Source organism: Thermobia domestica, chromosome 10 (assembly GCF_964235325.1).
Source record: "Thermobia domestica chromosome 10, izTheDome1.hap1.1, whole genome shotgun sequence".
Lineage (NCBI taxonomy): Eukaryota > Metazoa > Arthropoda > Insecta > Zygentoma > Lepismatidae > Thermobia > Thermobia domestica.
Window position 1 is genome coordinate 198,580,876 of NC_137463.1, and position 24,733 is coordinate 198,605,608.

General features: G+C 35.4%; 1 protein-coding gene across 1 annotated transcript in view; it reads left to right on the top strand.

The window, feature by feature from the left end:
• Window positions 1–629: 629 nt before the first annotated feature.
• The window catches only part of LOC145661733 (chymotrypsinogen B-like), a 215,205-nt gene continuing 191,101 nt past the window's right edge, over window positions 630–24,733 (top strand). The window contains exons 1-2 of the mRNA XM_081727067.1: window positions 630–952; window positions 5,307–5,536. Of these exons, the coding sequence (XP_081583193.1) occupies window positions 630–952; window positions 5,307–5,536 (553 nt within the window). The remainder of the gene's footprint in view (window positions 953–5,306; window positions 5,537–24,733) is intronic.

Below are 24,733 nucleotides of genomic sequence, written 5' to 3' on the forward strand. Positions count from 1 at the left end.
TTTAAACGAGACAGCGCTTAAAACAGCACATATCGTACGTTTTCCTCGATATCAGTTTGTACGGCATGATTACCCAGACACCAACGCCAGAGCACAAAGCGGTGTGGCAATTGGAATCCGCAATAAACTTTCTTATAGATTTCACTCTGTACCAATACATGTTCCATTGCCCGAGCACTTAGTGACGACAATCTATATTTCAAACTTGGCACTAACTGTTGCTATGATATATGTCCGTCCCGGGCATATAATTCTGCTAGACTTCTTTCGTTATTTGTTTTCCCAGTATCGCAATCTTCTAATCTTGGCGGATGTCAATATCCTTAGTCGCTCAGACAGAGATAAAACTCAGTTGTTTGGCTATAAATGTTTGGTTTACACGGCAATATATATAATCTACCCAGGCATACCAGGCCTAGTAGCCAAACTACCCCTGATGTTCTTATTAGTACACCTACATTAGTTGCTAAAGCCACTGTATCTGTTTTGGATTGTACCGGTAGTGATCATCTACCCATAAAGGTTGCAATCAACCATGCACGCCCACCATCGATCCATCATTCGAAAGAACTCTATTCTTCTGGGATAAAGCAAATTAGGAACGGTATCGGACTGATATCAGTATAGCAATGGATCAGTTGGAACCGTCAACGTGTGAAACGGATCTCAACAATGCCATTCAGAGCATTACAACCGCTCTTGTTGAAAGTGCTAATAAAAATATCCCTCCCTACCATGGTAAAACGTATCAACCAATGTTGCCCCCTGAATATCTTTCACTTGTAAGAAAATCCAGGGAGTATTTCCGTGAATATGAAAATACACGAAATCCAGAATATTTGGCTCAGGCGCGTCGTTGGCAACGCACAGTTCACAACTACATTGTTGCCAACAAACGACTTAGCTGGAGTAAAACATGCAACAAGCTGAATACTGAAACACATCCTACAAGGTACTGGAAACAATTTAATCTATTGACTGGGCATAAAGTTAGTACTACATACCCTCTCGTACAGGACGATCATCTTTTGCAAACAGATCAGGCAAAGGCTAATGTTTTGCATCTCATTTGCAAGCAGTCTTTACACCGCCTGTTTCCACACATCGCTTAAGTCCACGAATATCTGAACCGGCGATTAGCAACTTACTTCAGCCTTCGATATCGCATGAATTAGATAACACCCATCCTTTGACTCAGACCATTACTCGTGATGAAATACGCGGAGCCCTCAAACGCAAACGCAATACTGCTCCTGGCTTCGATAGTATATCATACAGCATTCTTAAAGAATGCTCACTGCCTTTTTTTCTCTTCTTAGCAACAATATATCCCGAGGTTTATTTTACGCGCTGGCTATTATCCGCAGGACTGGAAGGTGTCTAAGGTCTGTATGTTCTTAAAACCTAACAAACCACCTTACTCCGTGACTTCATATCCACCCATACAATTAAATTCTACTTTGGGTAAATTGTTTGAATAAATCCTGGTACGTCGTCTCCATCCATATCTTAGCGAGCATAACCTTCTACCTTCTCATCAAATAGGGTTCCGGCCGCTATATAGTATCAACGACAAACTACTTCGACTTACCACTATAATTACCAATCATTATAACAAAGCATTACCGTCTTGCTTTGTACTCAAGGACCTCGAGAAGGCGTTTGACCACATTTGGCATTACGGCTTATATTATAAACTACTGAAACTCGGAATTCCTCTTACTTAACTTCGAGTTATATTTTTGTTATACTGAATCGTATTCCCTATGTGAATATCAATGGTGCATTATCACATCCGATATTCCCACTCACCGGAGTACCACAGGGTTCAAGCTTATCACAACTTCTTTACATCCTCTATACATCGGATTTACCATCTCCAGCATCTAATACATATTTGTTCCAATATGCGGATGATACAGCTTTTCTCACGTTTGTTAAAACAATTCAGCAAATTTATGTCCACTTACAGGATACAATTACAGCATTTCTTCAATGGTAAGATAAATGGAGACTCAATATTAACGAAGATAAGACACAGACGCTAGTAATTTTACCGCCCAACCGCGCAGTAAGGTTCACCATAATCCAAATTTGCTACGGATACGTGTTGGTGATCATCTTCTAGAGCCGACTAAAACTGTTACCTATTTAGGTATTGTTTTCAATGATAAATTGCGGTGGACAGCCCAACTCCAGAAACTTGGGAAAGCAAAAAATCGATTACAGCTTTTACGCCGACTTGGGGGTCAAAACTGGTGTTTAAACGCTAAATTATTACTGAATACTTATAAAGCCTTTATGCGTAGTGTCCTCACTTTATGTTACTTGTTGGAAATGTTTGCTCCAGGTTACGTGCAAATCAAAAGTAATGCCAAGGTACGTAACTGTTTTGCTAGAGTGAAATGGAACAGAATCTAATGTTAATGAAAGGCTTCGTGGACTGCGTCTCACAGGAGTGGTCTCTTTGGGAGGTATGAACATGATTGTTTGAGTTTTGGCGGCATTGATAGTGAGGCGCGAGCGGGTGCTCCAGGTGTGGAAACTGGTAATAGCAATTTGAAGTTTAATGTTGTTTTGCTGAATGGTAGTTGCTAGTGCTAGAAAGGTTGTGTCTTCAGCGTACTAAAATTACACAAGAAAACATGTCCTAAAATTCCTTCCTGGTCGCGATCTCAGAGACCTTCCATGTGACGGATGAAAAAATATAGTTTCTCTGGAGACAAAAGAAGAAACAAAGAAAGGATAAGATGAAATAACTTTTAAGATAAGCAGCCTTTACCACTTTATATAATCTGCGAAAAATCCATGAGTATGAACAGGCTTTTCCAAGTGTTAATGTACTAATGAAATACACTTTCATTATGTAACTCAAACGACGTAAACTGTATTACTTCCTAAATGCACATTAAGAATACTGCATTTTTTCCTAAATATTGTTGTGCTGGATTCTCCTAGTACTACATCTTTCTGAAAAGCTCTGTACTATGTGTAATGGTTATATTATTATGAAATTCTACATTATAATACCGGTATATCAATATGCCCTGTTGATCAGTCTATAAAATGTTCTGGAATCTAAACACACGCTCAGGAATGTTGGGAATAAGACTTAAAGCTTGCTTGGCTTAAAAATAAACATCCTACAATTAAAATAATATTTTTATGCAATGCTACTTCTTGCATTCCAAATTATATCTCGACCCACAACAAAAATAAAAAAAAACATTTAAATTTATAATTGCCTGCTTCGGCGTTACACAAGCTCATGATCAGTCTCTGCTTTGACGCTACAGTTACCGTGAGAAAATTTCATCTTTTATACTGGCACAATATTAAGGTTACAGGACTTCTATTTAGCATACAGGTGGTCAAGATATATTCCATATTCACTTCCGCAATTCCCAATATCATTAAACACAGAACTCAAAGTACTTTGCAAGTCGGAGTAAGGCAAAGAGTGACGAGAAGTGTTAGTTCAAAACTTATCATGACAGAGATTACATATTTTTTGAAAATTATTTTTGAGAGACCAACTGTTTTTACTAAATTTATATAATAACCCATTACTGTTATTAGTATCTCTTTTTTCATCAAAATACTACCAATGTAACAGTGTCTAAAATTTTAGATATATTTAAAAATGTTTTATGTCACCATGTTTTCTGTTAAAACAGCATATGTGTCCGATTTTTTTTTGTAGATTAAACAATAATTTACAGTTACATCCTATAAAACTTATAAACAATCAGAACCATATATATTTACACATATTGTTTTTTTTTATCAACCAAACCTACTCGTGAGGAAAGCTTTTTGTCATTTCCCGAAATTTTTATTGCACATACGCCCTTTTAACAGAAAGCGGTTCATATATCACAATAGATATCTATCAGGAGAATCAACAAAAACTAATGAATAGGATTGTTTGCTCACAAGACATTTACTTTGAAGATGATTGTGTGAAAGTGCTTCAAACAAGAAAAATTTAGAACATTAATGCTAGTCGTTGGAATCTTAAATCTTACAATATATTAAACCTCCAACTGTGGTGTGTATAAGTATTTTAAATCTTTTAGGTATGACTGCTCCCATTGTCTTTCTGTTTATATGTCTATCAAGATATTAGAGTAGAAACACTAAGGTACAAAACGTAACTACTTTTTGATACTGTTTCATAGTCTCAACGAAAAATTATATTTGTATAACTATTCCTGTATTCAATCAAACAAAAATATATACCTTTACTATAACCGGTTCCAGCGTTAATCATAATATAGTCCAGTCAGTTAGATTTTTACTATATTTATTAAAAATAATTTTCAGTAAATTATTTCATCTAACAACAGAACAATTGATATGTTCAAATTCAATATCTTTCATATATCTCAACTCTGTTACTTATTTCAAATACCTTTATTTACTTATAACTCGTAATACACTCTAATCACAATATAATAATCTTTCAGTACGCTAAATGACTTCAACTTCTACTGCGTATTCATACCTAAACTCACATCTTATCTTCCTTAATTCATGCTATATTCCAATCTCAAATTATATAACCCAATTTTAACAAACAACATCAATCTACCTCGCAACACACTTCTTTTTCTTTTTAGTAAGAGTAGTACAAATATAAAACTCTTGTTGGTCAACTAATAATCTTAAACCTATTATTTCTCCCGGGTATCAACAAAAACTGAAATTTACACCGTAATATTCTACCCAACCTTTTAGTTTTCAATTTCTCTCCTTCTTCTTCTTGCATGCCCAGCAGTTTGTGCAAGATTGTTTTAAACAATTCTCTATATTCGTCATTATGTCCCACCATTGAAGTAACTTCATGCCACTTTCTTAGATCTTGTAACAGAAACTGAATGACTTCCTTTTTTAACCCCAAAATATATTCTTCAGTATCGAGCATTTTAACATTTTTAAGTGTCTTTCTTCGTCTATAGGTCTATTCATATGTATTGCGACTTCTATTTCTGCCCACGTAACATACAGAATGAGAGAAAAAAAAAGGAAGTCCAAGGTCGCTAAGTGTATCACACTACTACAAGTAGCTCACCACGAGTATGGTATTCTATAGATTCTAGTAACCCGCAACGATGTACATAGAATAAATTAGGTTATTCGGTATAGTTAGAGTCTTCAGATTGCAATGATGGAAATTTTATTAAATGCCGGAATTGTCTACGTTCGCATGTAAAAGAGAATTGTCCAGCTTTTGGTAAGAAGTGTTACAAATGCACGGGATTGCATCGCTTTTCAAGTAACTGTATACTTCATCAATTATATAGAGAGATTAAGGAATTAGAAATAGATGACCAAGTTACGGAAAAGGAACAAACCATTAGTCACAGAATAAAACAACTATCAGACAAGCCTTCGGTATTGGACAAAACACAAACACAAGATTTGTATACGGTGCTAACTATGGACATCCTACATTACCAAACTTCAAATGAAATCGTAGACGAATGCACAAATGTAACTCATCTCGAGGTTAGAAAGAAGAAATGTAAGAAAGGTAAATCGAGAAAAGAAAAACAAGAAAATAATTCGTTGAATACGAAAGATTATAAATTACTGACAGATTCTGAAGAAAAGAAGGTCTTTCGAATTAAAGTGGATAAAGTAATTCATCAATGGAGACGGAACACGATACATACAAGGGCAGAAATAGAAGTCGCAATACATATGAATAGACCTATAGACGAAGAAAGACACTTAAAAATGTTAAAATGCTCGATACTGAAGAATATATTTTGGGGTTAAAAAAGGAAGTCATTCAGTTTCTGTTACAAGATCTAAGAAAGTGGCATGAAGTTACTTCAATGGTGGGACATAATGACGAATATAGAGAATTGTTTAAAACAATCTTGCACAAACTGCTGGGCATGCAAGAAGAAGAAGGAGAGAAATTGAAAACTAAAAGGTTGGGTAGAATATTACGGTGTAAATTTCAGTTTTTGTTGATACCCGGGAGAAATAATAGGTTTAAGATTATTAGTTGACCAACAAGAGTTTTATATTTGTACTACTCTTACTAAAAAGAAAAAGAAGTGTGTTGCGAGGTAGATTGATGTTGTTTGTTAAAATTGGGTTATATAATTTGAGATTGGAATATAGCATGAATTAAGGAAGATAAGATGTGAGTTTAGGTATGAATACGCAGTAGAAGTTGAAGTCATTTAGCGTATTGAAAGATTACTATGTTGTGATTAGAGTGTATTACGAGTTATAAGTAAATAAAGGTATTTGAAATAAGTAACAGAGTTGAGATATATGAAAGATATTGAATTTGAACATATCAATTGTTCTGTTGTTAGATGAAATAATTTACTGAAAATTATTTTTAATAAATATAGTAAAAATCTAACTGACTGGACTATATTATGATTAACGCTGGAACCGGTTATAGTAAAGGTATATATTTTTGTTTGATTGAATACAGGAATAGTTATACAAATATAATTTTTCGTTGAGACTATGAAACAGTATCAAAAAGTAGTTACGTTTTGTACCTTAGTGTTTCTACTCTAATATCTTGATAGACATATAAACAGAAAGACAATGGGAGCAGTCATACCTAAAAGATTTAAAATACTTATACACACCACAGTTGGAGGTTTAATATATTGTAAGATTTAAGATTCCAACGACTAGCATTAATGTTCTAAATTTTTCTTGTTTGAAGCACTTTCACACAATCATCTTCAAAGTAAATGTCTTGTGAGCAAACAATTCTATTCATTAGTTTTTGTTGATTCTCCTGATAGATATCTATTGTGATATACGAACCGCTTTCTGTTAAAAGGGGGTATGTGCAATAAAAATTTCGGGAAATGACAAAAAGCTTTCCTCACGAGTAGGTTTGGTTGATAAAAAAAAACAATATGTGTAAATATATATGGTTCTGATTGTTTATAAGTTTTATAGGATGTAACTGTAAATTATTGTTTAATCTACAAAAAAAAATCGGACACATATGCTGTTTTAACAGAAAACATGGTGACATAAAACATTTTTAAATATATCTAAAATTTTAGACACTGTTACATTGGTAGTATTTTGATGAAAAAAGAGATACTAATAACAGTAATGGGTTATTATATAAATTTAGTAAAAACAGTTGGTCTCTCAAAAATAATTTTCAAAAAATATGTAATCTCTGTCATGATAAGTTTTGAACTAACACTTCTCGTCACTCTTTGCCTTACTCCGACTTGCAAAGTACTTTGAGTTCTGTGTTTAATGATATTGGGAATTGCGGAAGTGAATATGGAATATATCTTGACCACCTGTATGCTAAATAGAAGTCCTGTAACCTTAATATTGTACCAGTATAAAAGATGAAATTTTCTCACGGTAACTGTAGCGTCAAAGCAGAGACTGATCATGAGCTTGTGTAACGCCGAAGCAGGCAATTATAAATTTAAATGTTTTTTTTATTTTTGTTGTGGGTCGAGATATAATTTGGAATGCAAGAAGTAGCATTGCATAAAAATATTATTTTAATTGTAGGATGTTTATTTTTAAGCCAAGCAAGCTTTAAGTCTTATTCCCAACATTCCTGAGCGTGTGTTTAGATTCCAGAATATTTTTTAGACTGATCAACAGGGCATATTGATATACCGGTATTATAATGTATAATTTCATAATAATATAACCATTACACATAGTACAGAGCTTTTCAGAAAGATGTAGTACTAGGAGAATCCAGCACAACAATATTTTAGGAAAAAAATGCAGTATTCTTAATGTGCATTTAGGAAGTAATACAGTTTACGTCGTTTGAGTTACATAATGAAAGTGTATTTCATTAGTACATTAACACTTGGAAAAGCCTGTTCATACTCATGGATTTTTCGCAGATTATATAAAGTGGTAAAGGCTGCTTATCCTAAAAGTTATTTCATCTTATCCTTTCTTTGTTTCTTCTTTGTCTCCAGAGAAACTATATTTTTTCATCCGTCACATGGAAGGTCTCTGAGATCGCGACCAGGAAGGAATTTTAGGACATGTTTTCTTGTGTAATTTTAGTACGCTGAAGACACAACCTTTCTAGCACTAGCAACTACCATTCAGCAAAACAACATTAAACTTCAAATTGCTATTACCAGTTTCCACATCTGGAGCACCCGCTCCCGCCTCACTATCAATGCCGCCAAAACTCAAGCAATCATGTTCATACCTCCCAAAGAGACCACTCCCGTGAGACGCAGTCCACGTAGCCTTTCATTAACATTAGATTTTGTTCCATTTCACTCTAGCAAAACAGTTACGTACCTTGGCATTACTTTTGATTTGCACGTAACCTGGAGCAAACATTTCCAACAAGTAACTAAGAAAGCTTACAACCATTTAAATTTACTTAAACGATTGAGTGGAACAACCTGGGGTCTAAAACCATATACCATTTTAAATACGTATCAGATTTTTCTTCTTCCAGTATTAACATATGGTGTTACCGCTTGGATATCTGCCCCACTCACATATTATTAAAAACTACTCATCTTCGAAAGACACGCCTTTCGCATAGCCCATCGCATAAAGCTTCCAAGTCCGACACAAGATCTCTATCGCCTCATCACCTTTCCAACCCTTGAATTTCACATTTAAAAACTCCTCCAGTTATACATCAACAAGCGTATCCAAACAGAATATCCCCTTCTATACAACACCATGCATTACATCGCACTTCATCCTTCCTCTGTACGTTACTATTGACATAACTTGGGCTTCACTCGTCCATCATTACGGTCTAGAGTAGCCCTAGTCCAGAATACAGTCTCATTCGTCTGTTTAACATAACCCATGTGTTTACAATCTGCACCGCACTTCACCCCATCGTGCATATTCTTCACATCTCCCTTCTCAAATTACTTACACTTTGTTCTATACATTTTACTATATTTCTACGTACTTTCTCTCTCGCCTATTCGTTTATCATGTCACTTCTCGTGTATATGATTGTATTCTTTTGATGCTCTTAAGTGTACTTAGCTGCTTCTTTCCTTTAAAATGTAGAAGGACGCAAAGTTCTTTAAGTCCTTTATTACAATAAAGATTATGTAGCATCCCTTCTACCCATAATAAATCCCATACTGCCAAGCCTTTACATCTCCTCCCTAAAAGAGGGCGTAACACCATCACAGGGTGCTAGCCTCCTGGCTAGCTTTCAAAAATATTAAATCTCGCTCCTAACGTTATATATGTACTTTGGGAATAAATAATATACAGGAAAGTAAGTCAATACGTGATGCAAAGATTTTCTATTTCCTTTTGGATTGCCTCTACAGCATGGTGTCCTCACCAGGCGCTACACGTCACCGTTGTCTATGCCAGTGGCAGGTTGTAACGTACTCACTTCAGTCCGCTTTGTTCTGTTGGGAAGTAAACATGGATGCAGCGAAGAAGACAAGCGTTCTGTCTACCCTTCCTTGGGACATAAAATTCACAGAAGACTTTCAGCATAATACGAAGACAACGTGTTACCACGCCCAAGTATTTACTAGTGGATTGAAAAATTCAAAAGTGAATAAACAAGGATGAGCAAAAGAGCAGGGAGTGCAACTGGAGCAACAACTGGAAATTACTGAACGACTCTGTGTTTTGATTCTGTATAACAGAAAGGTAATTGTTGCGGAAGTGGCAAACTATATTGAGATTAGTCGTAGTTCTGCATATAATATCATGCATAAAGGCTCAGTTTTCACAGTCCTTGAGAGATGGTTTCAGTAAAAGCTCGATGAAAAACACAAGCGAAATCTTGTGAAAATCTATCAGTACCTATTGAATCGTTAGGCTAACAAACATAAAGCGTTTCTCATGAAAATAAATATTGAAGATGAAACGTTGATTCATGATTTTGAATTACAAACCAAACGCAACAGCATAGAATGGAAACACTCCTTATCTCCAGCCAAGAAGAAATTCAAATGTCAACATTCAGCAGAGAAAGTAATTCTGACAATATTTTGGGACTCACAAGGAGCAATTCTGGAAAATTAAATTGAAAAAGGGTTCAACAATAAACAGTAAAAGATAAAGTGAAATGCTGGTAAACAAATTTAACTCGCAGTAAAGGCAGAGGTCGATTTCCGAAGGCAATCTTGTGTTCCATGATAAAGCGTGTCCACATATCCCCGCCTACATATTCAAACCATTCAGACGTTGAATTTCGATGTGTTCAAGCGTTCTGCATCCAGTCCCGATCTTGCCCCGTCGTATTACTACATGTTTGATCCACTTAAAGATGGTCACAGGTACAGGTGATTCAGCTCTACTCAATAGTTGAATGAAGTGGTGCATTCGTGGCTTCCTGCGCAACCACAAATTTCTTTTTTTTCTCTTTTTCGGAGATATCGGAAAACTTGTGCAAAAGTAGAGCAAATACATTGAAAAGGAGGGGGAACATGTTGGAAAATGATAATATTAAAAATATTGTAGTCTTTCGGTAATAAGTAGTAAAAAATAGTTGAAGATTCATAAAGACTTACAATTATATATATATATATATATATATATATATATATATATATTACCTCTTATAAGTATTTATCTTCGAATGGACTGTAAGCTGATGGGAGTGGGGGTTAAATTTCAAAGTAAACGCGATCCTGGGATTCATTATTGAGCTCAGCAACCAAGAAAACTATGGATTTGGCACCAATATCGGTAACTTTCTACTACTTTTATATATCTCGGTAAATGGCCCCCTGAGTGTCCCCTGGTTCGAATTTTGAAATAAGAACGCTTTGTCTGTGCCCTGAACCAATGTACCAGTAACAAAAATTTGGCAACTCTCAGTCCACTCGTCTGGTACCCAGGCAACACACACACAGACAAACTCTTTATTTTATTTATAGTCTATACTAGCTGAAATACCCGTTCTTCGTATGGGTCAAATAAAATATCTATGTAGACAAACTGAACAACGAAAGACAAAAAATATCGGTCATTTTCTACTACTTAACAACATACTACTTACTTAACAACACTTCTACTACTTAACAATTTTGAAGAAAAATTCTGACCCCCAGCCAATGGTGGCTGTAGTTGGAAGTCCTCGCCTAGGGGTGTGTCACCATTCATGTCAGCGACCACGAAAACTATGCATCTGACACTAATATCGGTCATTTTGGATGTATCAGTACTCTTCACATGCAGGAGACCTCCGGACCGCATGCAATGGAAGCTAAATTTCAAAGTCATCGGTAGTGAAGTGTCACCATTGATCTCAGTAATCGCGTAAAGTATGGATTTGGCACTAATATCAGTCAGTTTCGATTATTTTTACATGTCTAGGGATCCTCCCGGTGACCCCAGGTCCGCAGCTGAATGGAGTGAATTTGGATGTTAATGCGATTGGAGTTTCACTATTGATCTCAGCGACCGCGAAAACTGAATCGTACACTAATATTGGTCCTTCTCTACTACTTTTACATGTCTCGGTAAATAAACGCCTCCCTGAGACCCCCGTGGATCGTGTTTGAAAAAGGAATGCTTGGTTTCGGTTTGGGGCCTGGGCCAAGGTACACGTGGCCTAAATTTGGTAAAATTTGGTCCACCTGTCTGGTCCCCCATACCTCACAAAGACAGACCAACTAACAAACAAACAATTTTATATATATAACTCCACTCACTCCGCCAGTATCTTGCTTAACGAATTAAGAGAGTGGCTTCCGATCCATACAATTTCGATGGAATCTTATCTTCTTTGTTTCTCTCACTCTTACTTTGTTTTTACTGTCCCTCACTAGATTAAGGATTTGGCGATATTTATATTTTTGTCAGCTTGACACCTGATATATACGGCCGACTCTGGAAAAGATGATAGCAAGTATAGCAAGTGGCATTTCCGGTGAAATTGAGTTATTAGGAGAATGGGTTCTGATCGAACCACAGAAGAGTATGTAGGTAATTTAATTTCGTGAATATACTTACAGACTTAGGAGAATGTTGTTTAGACTATGATATTGCATTAAATTGCATATAAGTGATCAACCATATTTGCCAGTTTGACTTGAAAGTTCGCAAAAGCTGACATACCATTATGTACGCCTAAGCGGCTTATATATATATATAGGTAATTTATATTATACTAACACACTAATTTATTCATATTCAATAAAGGGAGATTCTGGCGGACCTTTAATATGTGAAAATAATGCAGTAAAGTACCTCACTGGAGTTTCATCTCAAGGAATGGATCCACTCTGCTTAGGTGTGAACATTCTCAGTCCAAGAATCGAAATATTTTCCAGCGTATCAAAAGCAAGAAATTGGATGGAACTTATTATGGAAGGAAATTGAAAGGAATACTTTAAAGATGTATGTACGTAATGAGTAAATTTTATTTGCTCTATAGAAAGAGATGTAAGAATCATCATTAAATGTATTGAATTAAATGAATAAAATACTACAAATATTTCATATTTGTATCTCTTATTTTGCATTTGAATTAATTTTTACATCTGACTGATACCCTATCGTAATTATTTTTGCAGTAATTTCTATTGAGACATCCCAACATATTTCGTTTCGTTTTCATGTGGTATTATTTACTACACTCTCAATGTTATATATCATTTTCTCCCCACAGGAAATACTGATTCTTTCCTGGTAATGTGATTCTATTGTTTCCTTGAGTTATCAACAGGGTGAAAATATGTGACCTTTAAAAAGTACTTTCTTATATTCACAAAATGATTCATCAGAGAAAAATAAGTCTCAAAATATTCTCCTCGTGCTTTGTAGTTAATAGTACGATGACCCATAAGTTTGGTGCCAAAACAAAACACGTATTTCTGGCATGTCTGGAACTATTAGTGGTTTACAGGAGCATAATAATCAATCTGCCTTTCTGCAGTAAAATTCTTACCTCATATGTATCTTTTACTGGTCATTTTTAGTTTGAAATATATAAAGACAAATAACTGTTATTCGTTCGTTCGTGCTGTCTGAGTCTGAAGTGAGATACGCAGTTACTGAAGTAACACGAAAGATCAGTGTGGCTAAAGGGAAAGATCCAGTGAGTTATTACATAGCAAAGGTGTGCACAAAATAATTTAAAGAAGATGATAATGCTTAGCCAGAGAAGGACCGTGCAGAAAGATACCCTACTTTCAGCATTGAAACTTCGTAGAGGCAAATAAGAGGATCAGCACCCGTGTCTTGTTTGCCGAAGTAGGTACCTTGAAATCGACCGCATAAACGATATTGGCCATTATTAGCAAGGTGTACAGACGATGTCAAATTGCCCCCAATAATCTCACTCTTGAACAGGTGCAACGAAATATGGAAACGAGAAAAAAGCTGTTCAATAATCCTCTGGATCAGCGTTTCATTCAAGTAATTGTGACCTGATAAGAAAAAAGTGTCTGTTATGAAACGCCAGACTATAGTGCTCAATCATTGAATCCAAAAGAAGACGCAACTTTCCTATTGAAACAGGGTTGTTTGAAAACAAATTAATGCTTATTGTATGGTATAATTTGAAAATCCCATTCACTGGGAAGTCGTTCTTTATGGTCGTTCTGGGTATTAAGCTATACCGTGAGCAACGAACGAAAAATACCCACCTTTAACCCTTCGAGTACCAAGACTGGGTCGATTTCACCCAAATGATCTTTTATAAAGAAATGCTATTATTTGAAGGAGCTGTAGTGGGTTAATATTTTAGGTATTCCTCCATTTACAACCATTTTTTTTTCTTTTGGAAACCATTTCAGTAAAATTCATATATAAGATAAAAACAAAATATCAAAAAAAAAAAAAATATGGCAGAAAGTGTAGTTGGGTCAATTTGACCCAGCCTTGATACTCCGCGGCACGGCACAAAAAATAACATATTTTATTATTATTATTATTATGCTGATTAAAAAGGTAATCTTTTCTTTTTCCTGCAACGATCACTTGCCCGTTCTACCGAGCTTTGATTGAAGAGAGAGTAATAGAAAGTTTTATTTTAGCAAACTCTTTCTTACCACCCTTTCCCCCTCCACACTTACCGCTGTACATTCCTTTCTCAGCAATTGCTACATTGTTGTTCCGTTTCCTACAATATCTGGTTTTAAATTTAGCAAGCCACGTGATTCTTCACCCCTCAAAATTGTGCAATCTGCCCCAAGTTTGCATGCAAAGCACATTGCACCAGCAAATCGCTCTTCAAGGACTGTCAGGTGTAATCAAAATACAATGTGTGACAGGAATTACTCCTAACGAAGACAGCTTATTCCTATTGTTACGGGATATGAAGTAAGGACAAGTTAGGATATCTTTATTTCACGTGGAAATTCAACCAGCCTTCAAGAGTTCATTGCCTGATGTTATTAACACCAATATTCTGTTGTACGTCGCTAGCTGACTTTACATTCAAAGATAAATTAACTATTGCTTTGCTGTTATTGAGGAAGTCTTTGTACTTGTGATTTGTAATAAACAGTGGTAGCGACCTTCAGAACCTTCACCCATTAACAGTCTTACACGCGACGCTTTTAATTTGCTTTGTTAGATCAACTGCTTCTCTGAATTGGTTCGACCTCATTGGCCCCTCATAGTCAGGTTACTGCAAGGCATTGTCCGTTTCGTTCGTTTACCCACGACACGATGTTACAACACGGAAGTAATAAATATAGAAGTAATTACTTTGACTCAGGTGAGTCTCCTTTTGGTTCGTTTACCTGACAACGTTAGCAATCTCAGGAGCAAGTTTGAGAACTTTGTGTTGAATCGACGACATGTAGAAAAATGGACTTGGTCAATGTCAGTTTTGGGTAATCGACCACGCTCAGGAAATTCTGTGGTGTCACCATCATCTCATTCTGACGTCAGAGGGACAGTCAGGTCAAAAGCAATTGAGAGAGCACGATCTTGGTCTTTGGATCTCAACCACGACGCGAGACATATTGGAGTCTCCCTGCCTTTGGGGTCCGGCATTCAATTCCATGGTTGATTGTCGGACAAGTTTTCATCATGGACTTCGTCAGAGCAACCCAACCTCCAAGTCACTGGAACCTGGAGGACCACCTAAACATCACCTATGAGTAAGAGGGAGAATATTGGAACTACTTCGAATTAGGGTGAGACTGTTCTAAATTACTTGCTGTTCCATTGCTCTACCACCTATTCCTTAACGCTCTTATTGCTACCAATTTTCAATGAAAATGCATTGGTTATTTTCAAACTATTTTAACACTAAATTCATATTCATTATCTTGTCTAATTTTGCTCATGGTTCTAGTCGCCTAAGACTAGTGGTGGAGTCGCCCCCATTTAGTATGTGTTTTATTGCTATAAATTTGGTATTTTTATCCCGCACCTCTTAGGTGCCTCTCGTTTCTATCCCGACAGTTAAGTGGTGTCGGAACACTATGAATAAATTTCTAATGTTACAGTAATATAATTCAAATATTCTTTGAAAGTGTCACGAGCCGCCACTGTGAGTGTATATACAGCGTATAAAATTTAATGTTATATAATGAACGATCAAGTACATTGCCTTTTTTATGGTACGTTGGAAATTTCAACTCTGTGAATAAGTCTTGATATACTTTTAACTAAAAACACGCCTTGGTCAAAATGACCCAGGCTTAGTACTTCATGTAACATTTTAGGCTTGGTACTCTAAGGATTAATCAGCCTGAAATCTCTGTTGGTTCATCCGGACAGTGCCCCTGCCATATGTCTCTTGTCACCAAAGAAGAGTCACGTAACGTTTAAAGTCTTGAAATCTTACCACATTATATATACAAGCCAACTTTTATACTTACAGATTACACTTGTTCCTTCGAGCGGGTGCTTTCCTTCGTAGTAAAACATTTGTAAACGAGGATGATGTACAGTGTGAATACGCAAAAGTTTCTAGACTCGGAATCAAAGGAATTCCACACGCAGGACATTCACTCTTGATGGAAATATTGATACTCATTATAGAGCACAATGGTTTGTATTTTGCAAGTTAAAGTACCTTGCACGCCACTAGCTTGTGTTTTAATTTTCAATATGGAAGATGGCGGGAAACATAAGGCGCATTTTGTATTAGCAAACATATTTCCAGACTGAATAGCAACCTGAATTATATTTCCAAGATACTACTGAATATGTTCTACATATGCCTCAGAAGTATTAAGTGACTTTGACTCTTAATACTAAGGAAAGTAGATCTCGTATCCCAGTTAGTGTACATACCTTCATTTTACCTCTTTCTTTTAATACACCGAACATTTGCAATCACAATTTATCTCAGGATATCCCAAGTCACATAATGTCCAACAATGAAGTAATGCTTCTCAAATGATGTATAGAAATTTTCTCTAATTATATCAGACTAGGGAAATAAATCTGTGTGATATTTTCGATTTCCCGTCAAAAGGAACTGACTGGAAGCCACATTCTTTTTTTATTTTGGTTGAAATCAGAATTAGAACAATTATGAAACACCACTTTAAAACATTGTCCGATGTCTAAAATTTCTGACACTGATGTATTATTATATTTTATCTGTTTTGTTATTTGTTTGTTATGTGATAGTTTGAATGTTCTCCAGAAGTATAAACTGTCATTACAAACACTGTTCTCCAACATTAAAAAATAAATTTTCTAGCCTCTAGATATTTCTTTTAGACCAACTTTCTTAAATCGGAGTACCTCTGATACCATATTATATTATTTGATTGTTTGGTCTTTACAAAATATTTTGTTTTCTTATTTATTAATGATGTAAGGTCTCTATTCATCCACGGGTCCTTATATGTCATATTTTTATTATACAGTTTATTTGGTACAGGGAATCAAAAACTCCATATATTTTGTTATACAAATTTTCAGACATTTTATCTACATTAGGAGGAGCAGTTCGGGTTCAGAAGAGGCAAGGGTACAAGAGATGCTATTGGATTATTAAGGGCGATCGGTGAAAGATTTATAGAAAAAGGGAAAGAGGTGTATGTTGTATTTATTTATCTAGAAAAGGCTTTTGACCGCGTGAATTGGGAATTGTTGTTGGGAGTTCTAACAAAGATAGGGTTGGAATGGAAAGATAGAAGACTCATAAGAAACTTATACATGAACCAACAAGTAAGTGTTAGGATAGGGGAAGAACTGACGGAAGAGAGTGCAATTGGAAGGGGAGTTCGATAAGGATGCTGCCTCTCGCCAACACTATTTAATATCTATCTAGAAGAGATAGTGAAAAAGAGCCTACATGATGATGATGGCATTTCGGTAGGGGGTAGAATGATTAGATGCATAAGATTTGCAGACGATATGGCGCTTCTTGCAGAATCTGATAAGAAAATCAATAAAATGTTAAAAAAAATGAGAAAGGGCTTTGAAGAATATGGGATGAAAATAAATGTTAGAAAGACAAAAGCCAGGGTGATTGGAACGAAGGGGTCTATGTCAAATATAAAAGTAGGAGGGGAGAAAATAGAACAAGTGAATAGTTTTCGATACCTGGGTAGTATTCTTAGTAATGACATGAAGTGCGAACGTGAAATAAAAGCAAGGATAGGAATGGCGAAAGAAGCCTTTAAGAGGAAGAAAAGTCTGTTTTGTGGGACCTTGAATAAAGAGTTGAGAAAAAGACTCATAAAATGCTTCGTGTGGAGTGTTGTACTGTATGGGGCGGAAACGTGGACATTACGTAAAGGTGACGAAAATCGACTGGAAGCCTTCGAATTGTGGGTGTGGAGAAGAATGGAAAGAATTAGTTGGGTAGAGCGGAAAACGAATGAGAGAGTGTTAGAAATGGTGGGTGAGAAAAGAACACTTTTAGATATTATTAGGAAGAGGAAGAGAAACTGGTTGGGACATTGCCTAAGAAGAGATTGTATCATGAGGGACGTCCTAGAGGGTATGGTGGCGGGAAAGAGAGGGAGGGGGCGAAGAAGACTACAATTAATGGATGATATTAAAACAGAAAGATCATATGGGAAGACGAAAAGGTTAGCGGAGGACCGTGGAGCATGGAAGCTTCAAAGCTGCGGCAAGTGATCTGCCAATAAAGGCAGAATACCTATAATGATAATGATGATTATCTACATTGTTGGTAGTATCATTAATTTCATTTATTTTCTTTTATTCCATAATAAACCTGTAAGAAATCAGCCTTTTGTATGTCATAATTATTGGTCTGTTTTGTATTTTTTTTGAGCTATTGTTTCTTAAAGTATTGCATGAATATACAAACGGTGGGTGTAACCAATTAATTTTTGATAATGATTCAACATTAAAATTTATTGTGCTATTTTCTATATTCGTCAGCAACAGCTCTAGTACTCTATATTTACGGCAATGTAGGACATACTTAGCTGGTTTAAGTGGTGAAGGTTGCTTAATTCTATTACCTTTTCTGCTTTTTTTCTTAGCATAAAAATTGCTAGCTTTTACAGTTCATGTTTCGCATTAAATTCGTCCAGCATTAAAATCACCTAATATTATAAAAGTTCCTTTTATTGTCAACAAGTAGAACACAACCAATCACAGTATTCTGGAAAATTCTTTAACGGTAATGTAGGTGGAAAATAGTTAAAGTGGTTTATTGTCAGGGATTATAATTTTTAATACTATTACGTCCAACCTATCGTCAAGAACTTGCATCTTTGTATACGAGTATTTATTGTTTATTAAAATCATACTCCCACCTGCCTTAGATTTGTTTTCTAGTGCTAGGTTCCTATCTTTCTTAGTGATATTCTACTTATTCGATAATTGTACGAAATGTACAGTTGTTTCCTTTAGCAATGTTTGTGTGGTATAGTAGATATCGTAATCTTCAAAATTTACTTCGTCCGTGAAAGACTGTTCTTTTGTATTAATATCATTTACATTTTGCTAAAACAAGTGAAAGGTACTCATATTTGGTTTAAACTACAATGAAATACAAATTTATTTACCTGACTTTTCTTCCTTTCCGCTCAATTCATTTTCAATTTCTTCTACAACTATTTCAGTTTTGAGACGACCCATAAAAATTTTAAACAATACACCATCTGGCCACACATTTGCATTACATGCAGTATCAAACTCATTTTCTTGTGCACTTACATAAAATGACGATTAACTATTATGTTTGGTTTTTAATTTTACGCACATTCCAACTTCAATATTTACACTTCCTTTCACGAACTCACTAACATCATTATAAGAAACAGTTGGGTCAAGCCGTGTAACGAATAAAGAAGCCGCAGGAGAGGGTTTCTTATTGACTTTCAGTTTATCAGTGTTCATTATTCCTTCCAATAAATTGAAACAATTTCTGTTAGATAGACCTGACTCATGCATTTGGTTTGTTTCTGTCTGTCTTGCTTGAATATTACGCTTCGGGCGTTTTGTAACAACCTGCCTTTCACTGTCACCCACGCTTTTGTTTTCTTGTGATGCGATGCAAGCTGATTCACTGACCTTCCTGGTTGTGTTTATATTTTCACCTTGTACACTGATTTGTTTATTTGGCGATGGACTATTCACTACTTGAGAAAATGTTTCAATTTTATTTCCACTCAGTATTAATTCACTCAATTTAATATTTTATTGTTTAACTGATCTTATTTCACCTTTCAATGAATTATATTTTCGTTCATGTCCTTTAATATTGATAACACTTGACAAAGTTTATTTTTCACTATATCACAACACATGGAAGAATTTACATTCTTTCTATTTAAGACCGTACCTGCATTTTCATCATCTTCTTTCTCACTTATTTTAGATTCTGAATTCTTTCTCTGGCTGTTAATTTGTGTCCTAATATTCTTCGTTAGTATGGGGGTAACCATTGTGCTGTCGTCCCTGTTCCTTATACAATTTTGACATTGTACGTTGGTACACCTTTTTCTGAGTACATATCGTACTCTATACGTCCAAATTTTAGACAATTTTTCACGTAAAGCCTTTTTGCACAGAAACTACATGCCAGTACTAATTGTTTGCCAAAAATGGCTTGTCACACAATCTATATGCGTCATCGGACGGCGCCATCTTGAATAATAATAATAAAAATAATCTTAATAATAATAATAATAATAATAATAATAATAATAATAATAATAACAGTAATAGTAATAATGCTGATATAGAAGACAAATTCCGTATAAGGACAGAACGAATTAAAATCTGTATAATTGCTCCTAACGTTAGGCAAAAGTTACAAAATAGTCGGAATTGCAGGGAAGTTTCAACAATATCATTATATACCCTCGGCATATGTCCCTACAACTAGATAAATGTTAATCCTAAAGTCTACAGGCAAATTTCGTGTAGAAAGTACAACTACTGAACTCGAAAGATCCCTAAGGAAATTTGTTTTTAAGTAATGGTTATGCCGGCTAAACTACAGAAGACGTCGATGATGGGAGTAAAGTTATTGGAACAAGGAAAGTGGGGAGAAGCGGAACACGTAGAAAACCAACACACAGGGCGTTTGTCAAGCAGTGGCCACAGGGCGGGTAGAACAGTACGAAACATTAAATTCACAACCCTTCAGTAATAATAATAATAATAATAATAATAATAATAATAATAATAATAATAATAGTAATAATAATAATAATGGTATTAAAAGTTTTCAAGTTTCCATAAGATTTGTCCAAACTTACCTAAAAGCAGGGATTCCGGGGAGGTGGTTCCGTACCTTGAAGACACATCTGCAACTACCCAAATTTTAAACAAAAGCGTACCACTAAAGTTTCATGTAGAAAGTATTCTATTGTAAGTTTAAGGAAAATAACTGTAATAAAAATAACTGAATATCAATGAACAGTAAGCATTCCAATAAACTAAATTATATGATATGAAGAGGTAATTATAAAACCTTTGCTACAAAAATAATTACATAAACCATAATTCGTGAGGTCTGAAATACAAGTTAAGAAAGTAGCGTTTAAGATTCAGTCTACAGCGCAATTGTTGCTTAAGGAGCGTACATACCCTATTTCGAGAATAGAGATAAAACGAGAGGTTTTTACGATACTTTTAGACCCGTCGGGACCGTAATACGGCAAATTGTGGAGGCGTTAAAATATTAAATAATACTTTTGATAAAGTGGATACTTTCAAATATTTAGGATCAATATTAACAAACGAAAATCATATTCACGAAGAAATTAAATGTCGACTAAAAGCAGGGAATTCGTGTTACTATTCGGTTCAAAATTTCTTGTCGTCGCGAATCCTGTCGAAGAATTCGAAGCTTAAAATATATAAAACGATAATCATGCCTGTTGTTCTGTATGGTTGCGAAACATGGTCTCTTACTCTAAGGGAAGAACATAGACTGAAAGTATTTGAGAACAGGATCCTGAGAAGAATATTCGGACCCAAGAGGAACGAGAATGGGGAATGGCGGAAACTCCATAACGAGGAACTACATAGTTTATACGGTTTACCCAACATTGTTAGGGTCGTCAAGTCTAGGAGGCTTAGGTGGGCAGGTCATGTAGCTAGAATGGAAGAAAGTAGAAACGCTTTCAAAGTCTTGACTGGAAGACCCACAGGAAAACGACCATTAGGAAGACCTAGGCGCAGATGGGAGGATAATATGAAGATGGATCTCGCAGAGATAGGAATACAAAGTTGGAACTGGATGCAATTAGCTAAGGATAGAAGTCAGTGGAGAGCTTTTGTGAACGCGGCACTGAACCTCGGGGTTCCATAGGCCATAGAGTTAGTTAGTTAGTTTAGACCCGTCTCATATCCAAAACGAGACGATAATATGAGTTAGCCTTGTCCTGTCTCGAATGTAAAATGTTAAGTCTCATCCTGATCTTTTTTGTTTTAGAAACGAGATGAGAAATTCCTATCCTCGTTTAACAAAAATTTATCGAAACCGAAATAATTCTTTGGCAAATGTAATGCTGCTTGTAATGGCATGACCTGAGAGGTAATAAGTTTCTAATTTTTAATCTTTTACGGGATAGTTCTTATTATTATTGGTTATTACAATATTATTACTGAAAATGTGATAGTTGAAGTATTGAAACATCCAAATATTCAAATACCTGAATATGATAAAACGTGTAATATCGCCGATTAATCTCCATCAAACCCGACTTAGATTCGATCCTAGGACCTGCAGATTACTGGTCGAGCGCCTTCACTACCGAACCACGGACACTACGCTTTAAACTATTCGTTATTCTGGTTAGGTTTCTTTGCTTTCGGTTGCAAAGTTGTATATTTCTTCGTTTCGAAACCTCTTTCGTATTTCTTTTATGATGATTAGGGCAACTATAAAGCATAAAATGCATTAAATGCATAATGGAATTTTCCACCTATGGTTGGTAGGGTATCTGTGATTTTGAGTAATTCACATATTCAAATTTGCTAACCTCATAAGCAAAATATATCATAATTTAAAGAAATAAAATATAAAGCATCATGCTTAATGCTTATATTCCGGAACTCTGTGTATGGGAACAACAAAAAACAAAGTACATTAATATAGTTGGTGCCAAATAACCACTTATCAATGCCACAAGCAGTGCAAATCAACAGCCAATTACCTTTCGTGTAGCAATGGAAAGTTCGAATTCTTCCTCTCTCCGCACCTTCCGCGTCAGAAAGACCTTTTTGTTTCCTCACTTCGTGTTAAAAGTCAAGCAAGATTGGTTGTTCTTATTCCAAGATGCCAAAACCAAAATTATATGCATCTCAAAGAGGAAGAGAACTCCTAACTGACCATTCTAAGTAGAAGGCGGTAATCTATTTGTACTACTTTTTTTCTGATTTCACTAAATAAGAAGAAGTTTATTGAGCATCTACATGTGTCATATTCGATCCGCCGCTAAGGAAAACTGCACAAAATCAGGTAATTGGGTTGTATTGATGTAATTCTTAGTAAAAAAAAAAAAAGTGAATAGTTTCATATAGACTTTTAAAGTTTGTGTAATAGAAACGAGTAAAATGAAATAAATATATGATAGAAATTTGTAAAAATAAGGCATAATTCAAGAAACATCATTTTAAGTCGTAATTTCGAAAATGAAATGAAATAATTCAGTTTTACATCTCACGGTTATGCCGGTTAGGCTAAAGGAGACGGTGATGATGGGTAATGAATTAAATAATGGAATGAAGAAAGTGGGAGGAAACGGGAGAGCCCCGAGGAAACCTACGCACATGGTGTTTGTCCACCACAAAGTTCACTTGGCGGGGGCTGGGGTCGAACCCGGGACCCCAAACACCAGAGGTGAAAGTCTACCCCTGAGCCACCGCGGCCTGTCCTCGCCTTTCAGGCGTAATTAAAAGAAAAGTATAATAAAGCATAATGTATGGAAAAATAAAGCACAATACACAGCTGTATAAATCATAAAGTTTTTACTGTATGTTACGTGTCGTAACTTTATATATAAAATAAAAAAAATGTAATGAGAATAGTATTAGAGTTGCGTCTTAGTTTTCTTTTGTTAAAGGGTTAATCAGCGCCGCCAAGTGGTTCGTTGACGAACTATACCATCATGTATGTGAAAGATGTGTAAGGCCGCTTCATACTGAAGTTGGTGATAGCAAGGGTAAAATATATCTAGTGTAGAATTGGATACTAAACGAAATCCACATTATTACGACGAGTTTGAGCAGATTTTGTAATGAGTTGTGATATTTCGCTCTTCTTATTAATAGAAATTTGATTACAACATTGATATAAGGTTGTTCTACGAATTAATATTAAATAGGAGGATTAAACAAATCGATTTCTGTGACTCTGTGGACGTTTAAATGGAAGGTGTAAGTCTCATTAGAAGCATATGTTTGCGGTGGATAAAGACTCCAGTGTTCAAGATTTGTTAAGTTTTGTACGTTCGTTGGTTTAACTAATTCCTATAAAGATATATTCGTTCATAAGAGCTTATCATTTAACCCGAATGAAGAACTTAGTGATATATTTCTTAATGATCATTTTTTTCTCAATCTGTTATTTTGCGGCAAGTTAGTAATTTTCCAAGTGAAAGAAAGCTTTATGTCATATGGTTTCTGCAATATTCTGGTGAATTTAGTGAACTATTGTTTGTCTCTCTCTGCTTCAGTTTCACAAGTTAATTAAACAAAACGTGGGGTGATTTCTCGACTGGGATCACCTTACCCTATGCGACTGTCCATGCTTACTTCGGTAAGGTCACATGAGCACAGCGTAACATGTAGTAACATGATATAAGTCGATAATGTTTGGCATAGTGTATGTTAGTAACTTGAGTTGTTATTAAACCATTGGTTCACAAATTTGTTTCTTCTTCACGCGAAACTACAGATATGGCATGTTTAATTCACATACTCTGCACTCGTTTCAAAGTAGTCACTATTACTTGATCATTGACTTCTGCCCGCCACGAAAAAATCAGTCCGTAGCATAAGCATCCACTTCGTAATTTAATTATGTTTAACAAAGATATTCATGTAGCAAATATGAATAAAATAGTAATTTACATTTACTTTAATGTAGTAGTTGAGACAACAAGCTGTAGAAATAAAAAAAAGTTCATAATAAATATAGATAGCTTAGCACTTAACGTTAATACAGCAAAAGTATTAAAACTAGTCCAGGATATTATGTGTTTTTCAGAAACTATTGCTGGGTATCGATGGGTGAGTGGATAACGTACTTGAACTCTGAGATAGTCATTAGACGTCTTGGGATCGAATTTTCGCCCCAACTATATTATCAATCCTTTTTCTAATGCTTCTTAGAAACAGCTATAAATAAAGAGAACACTTCAATCATTTC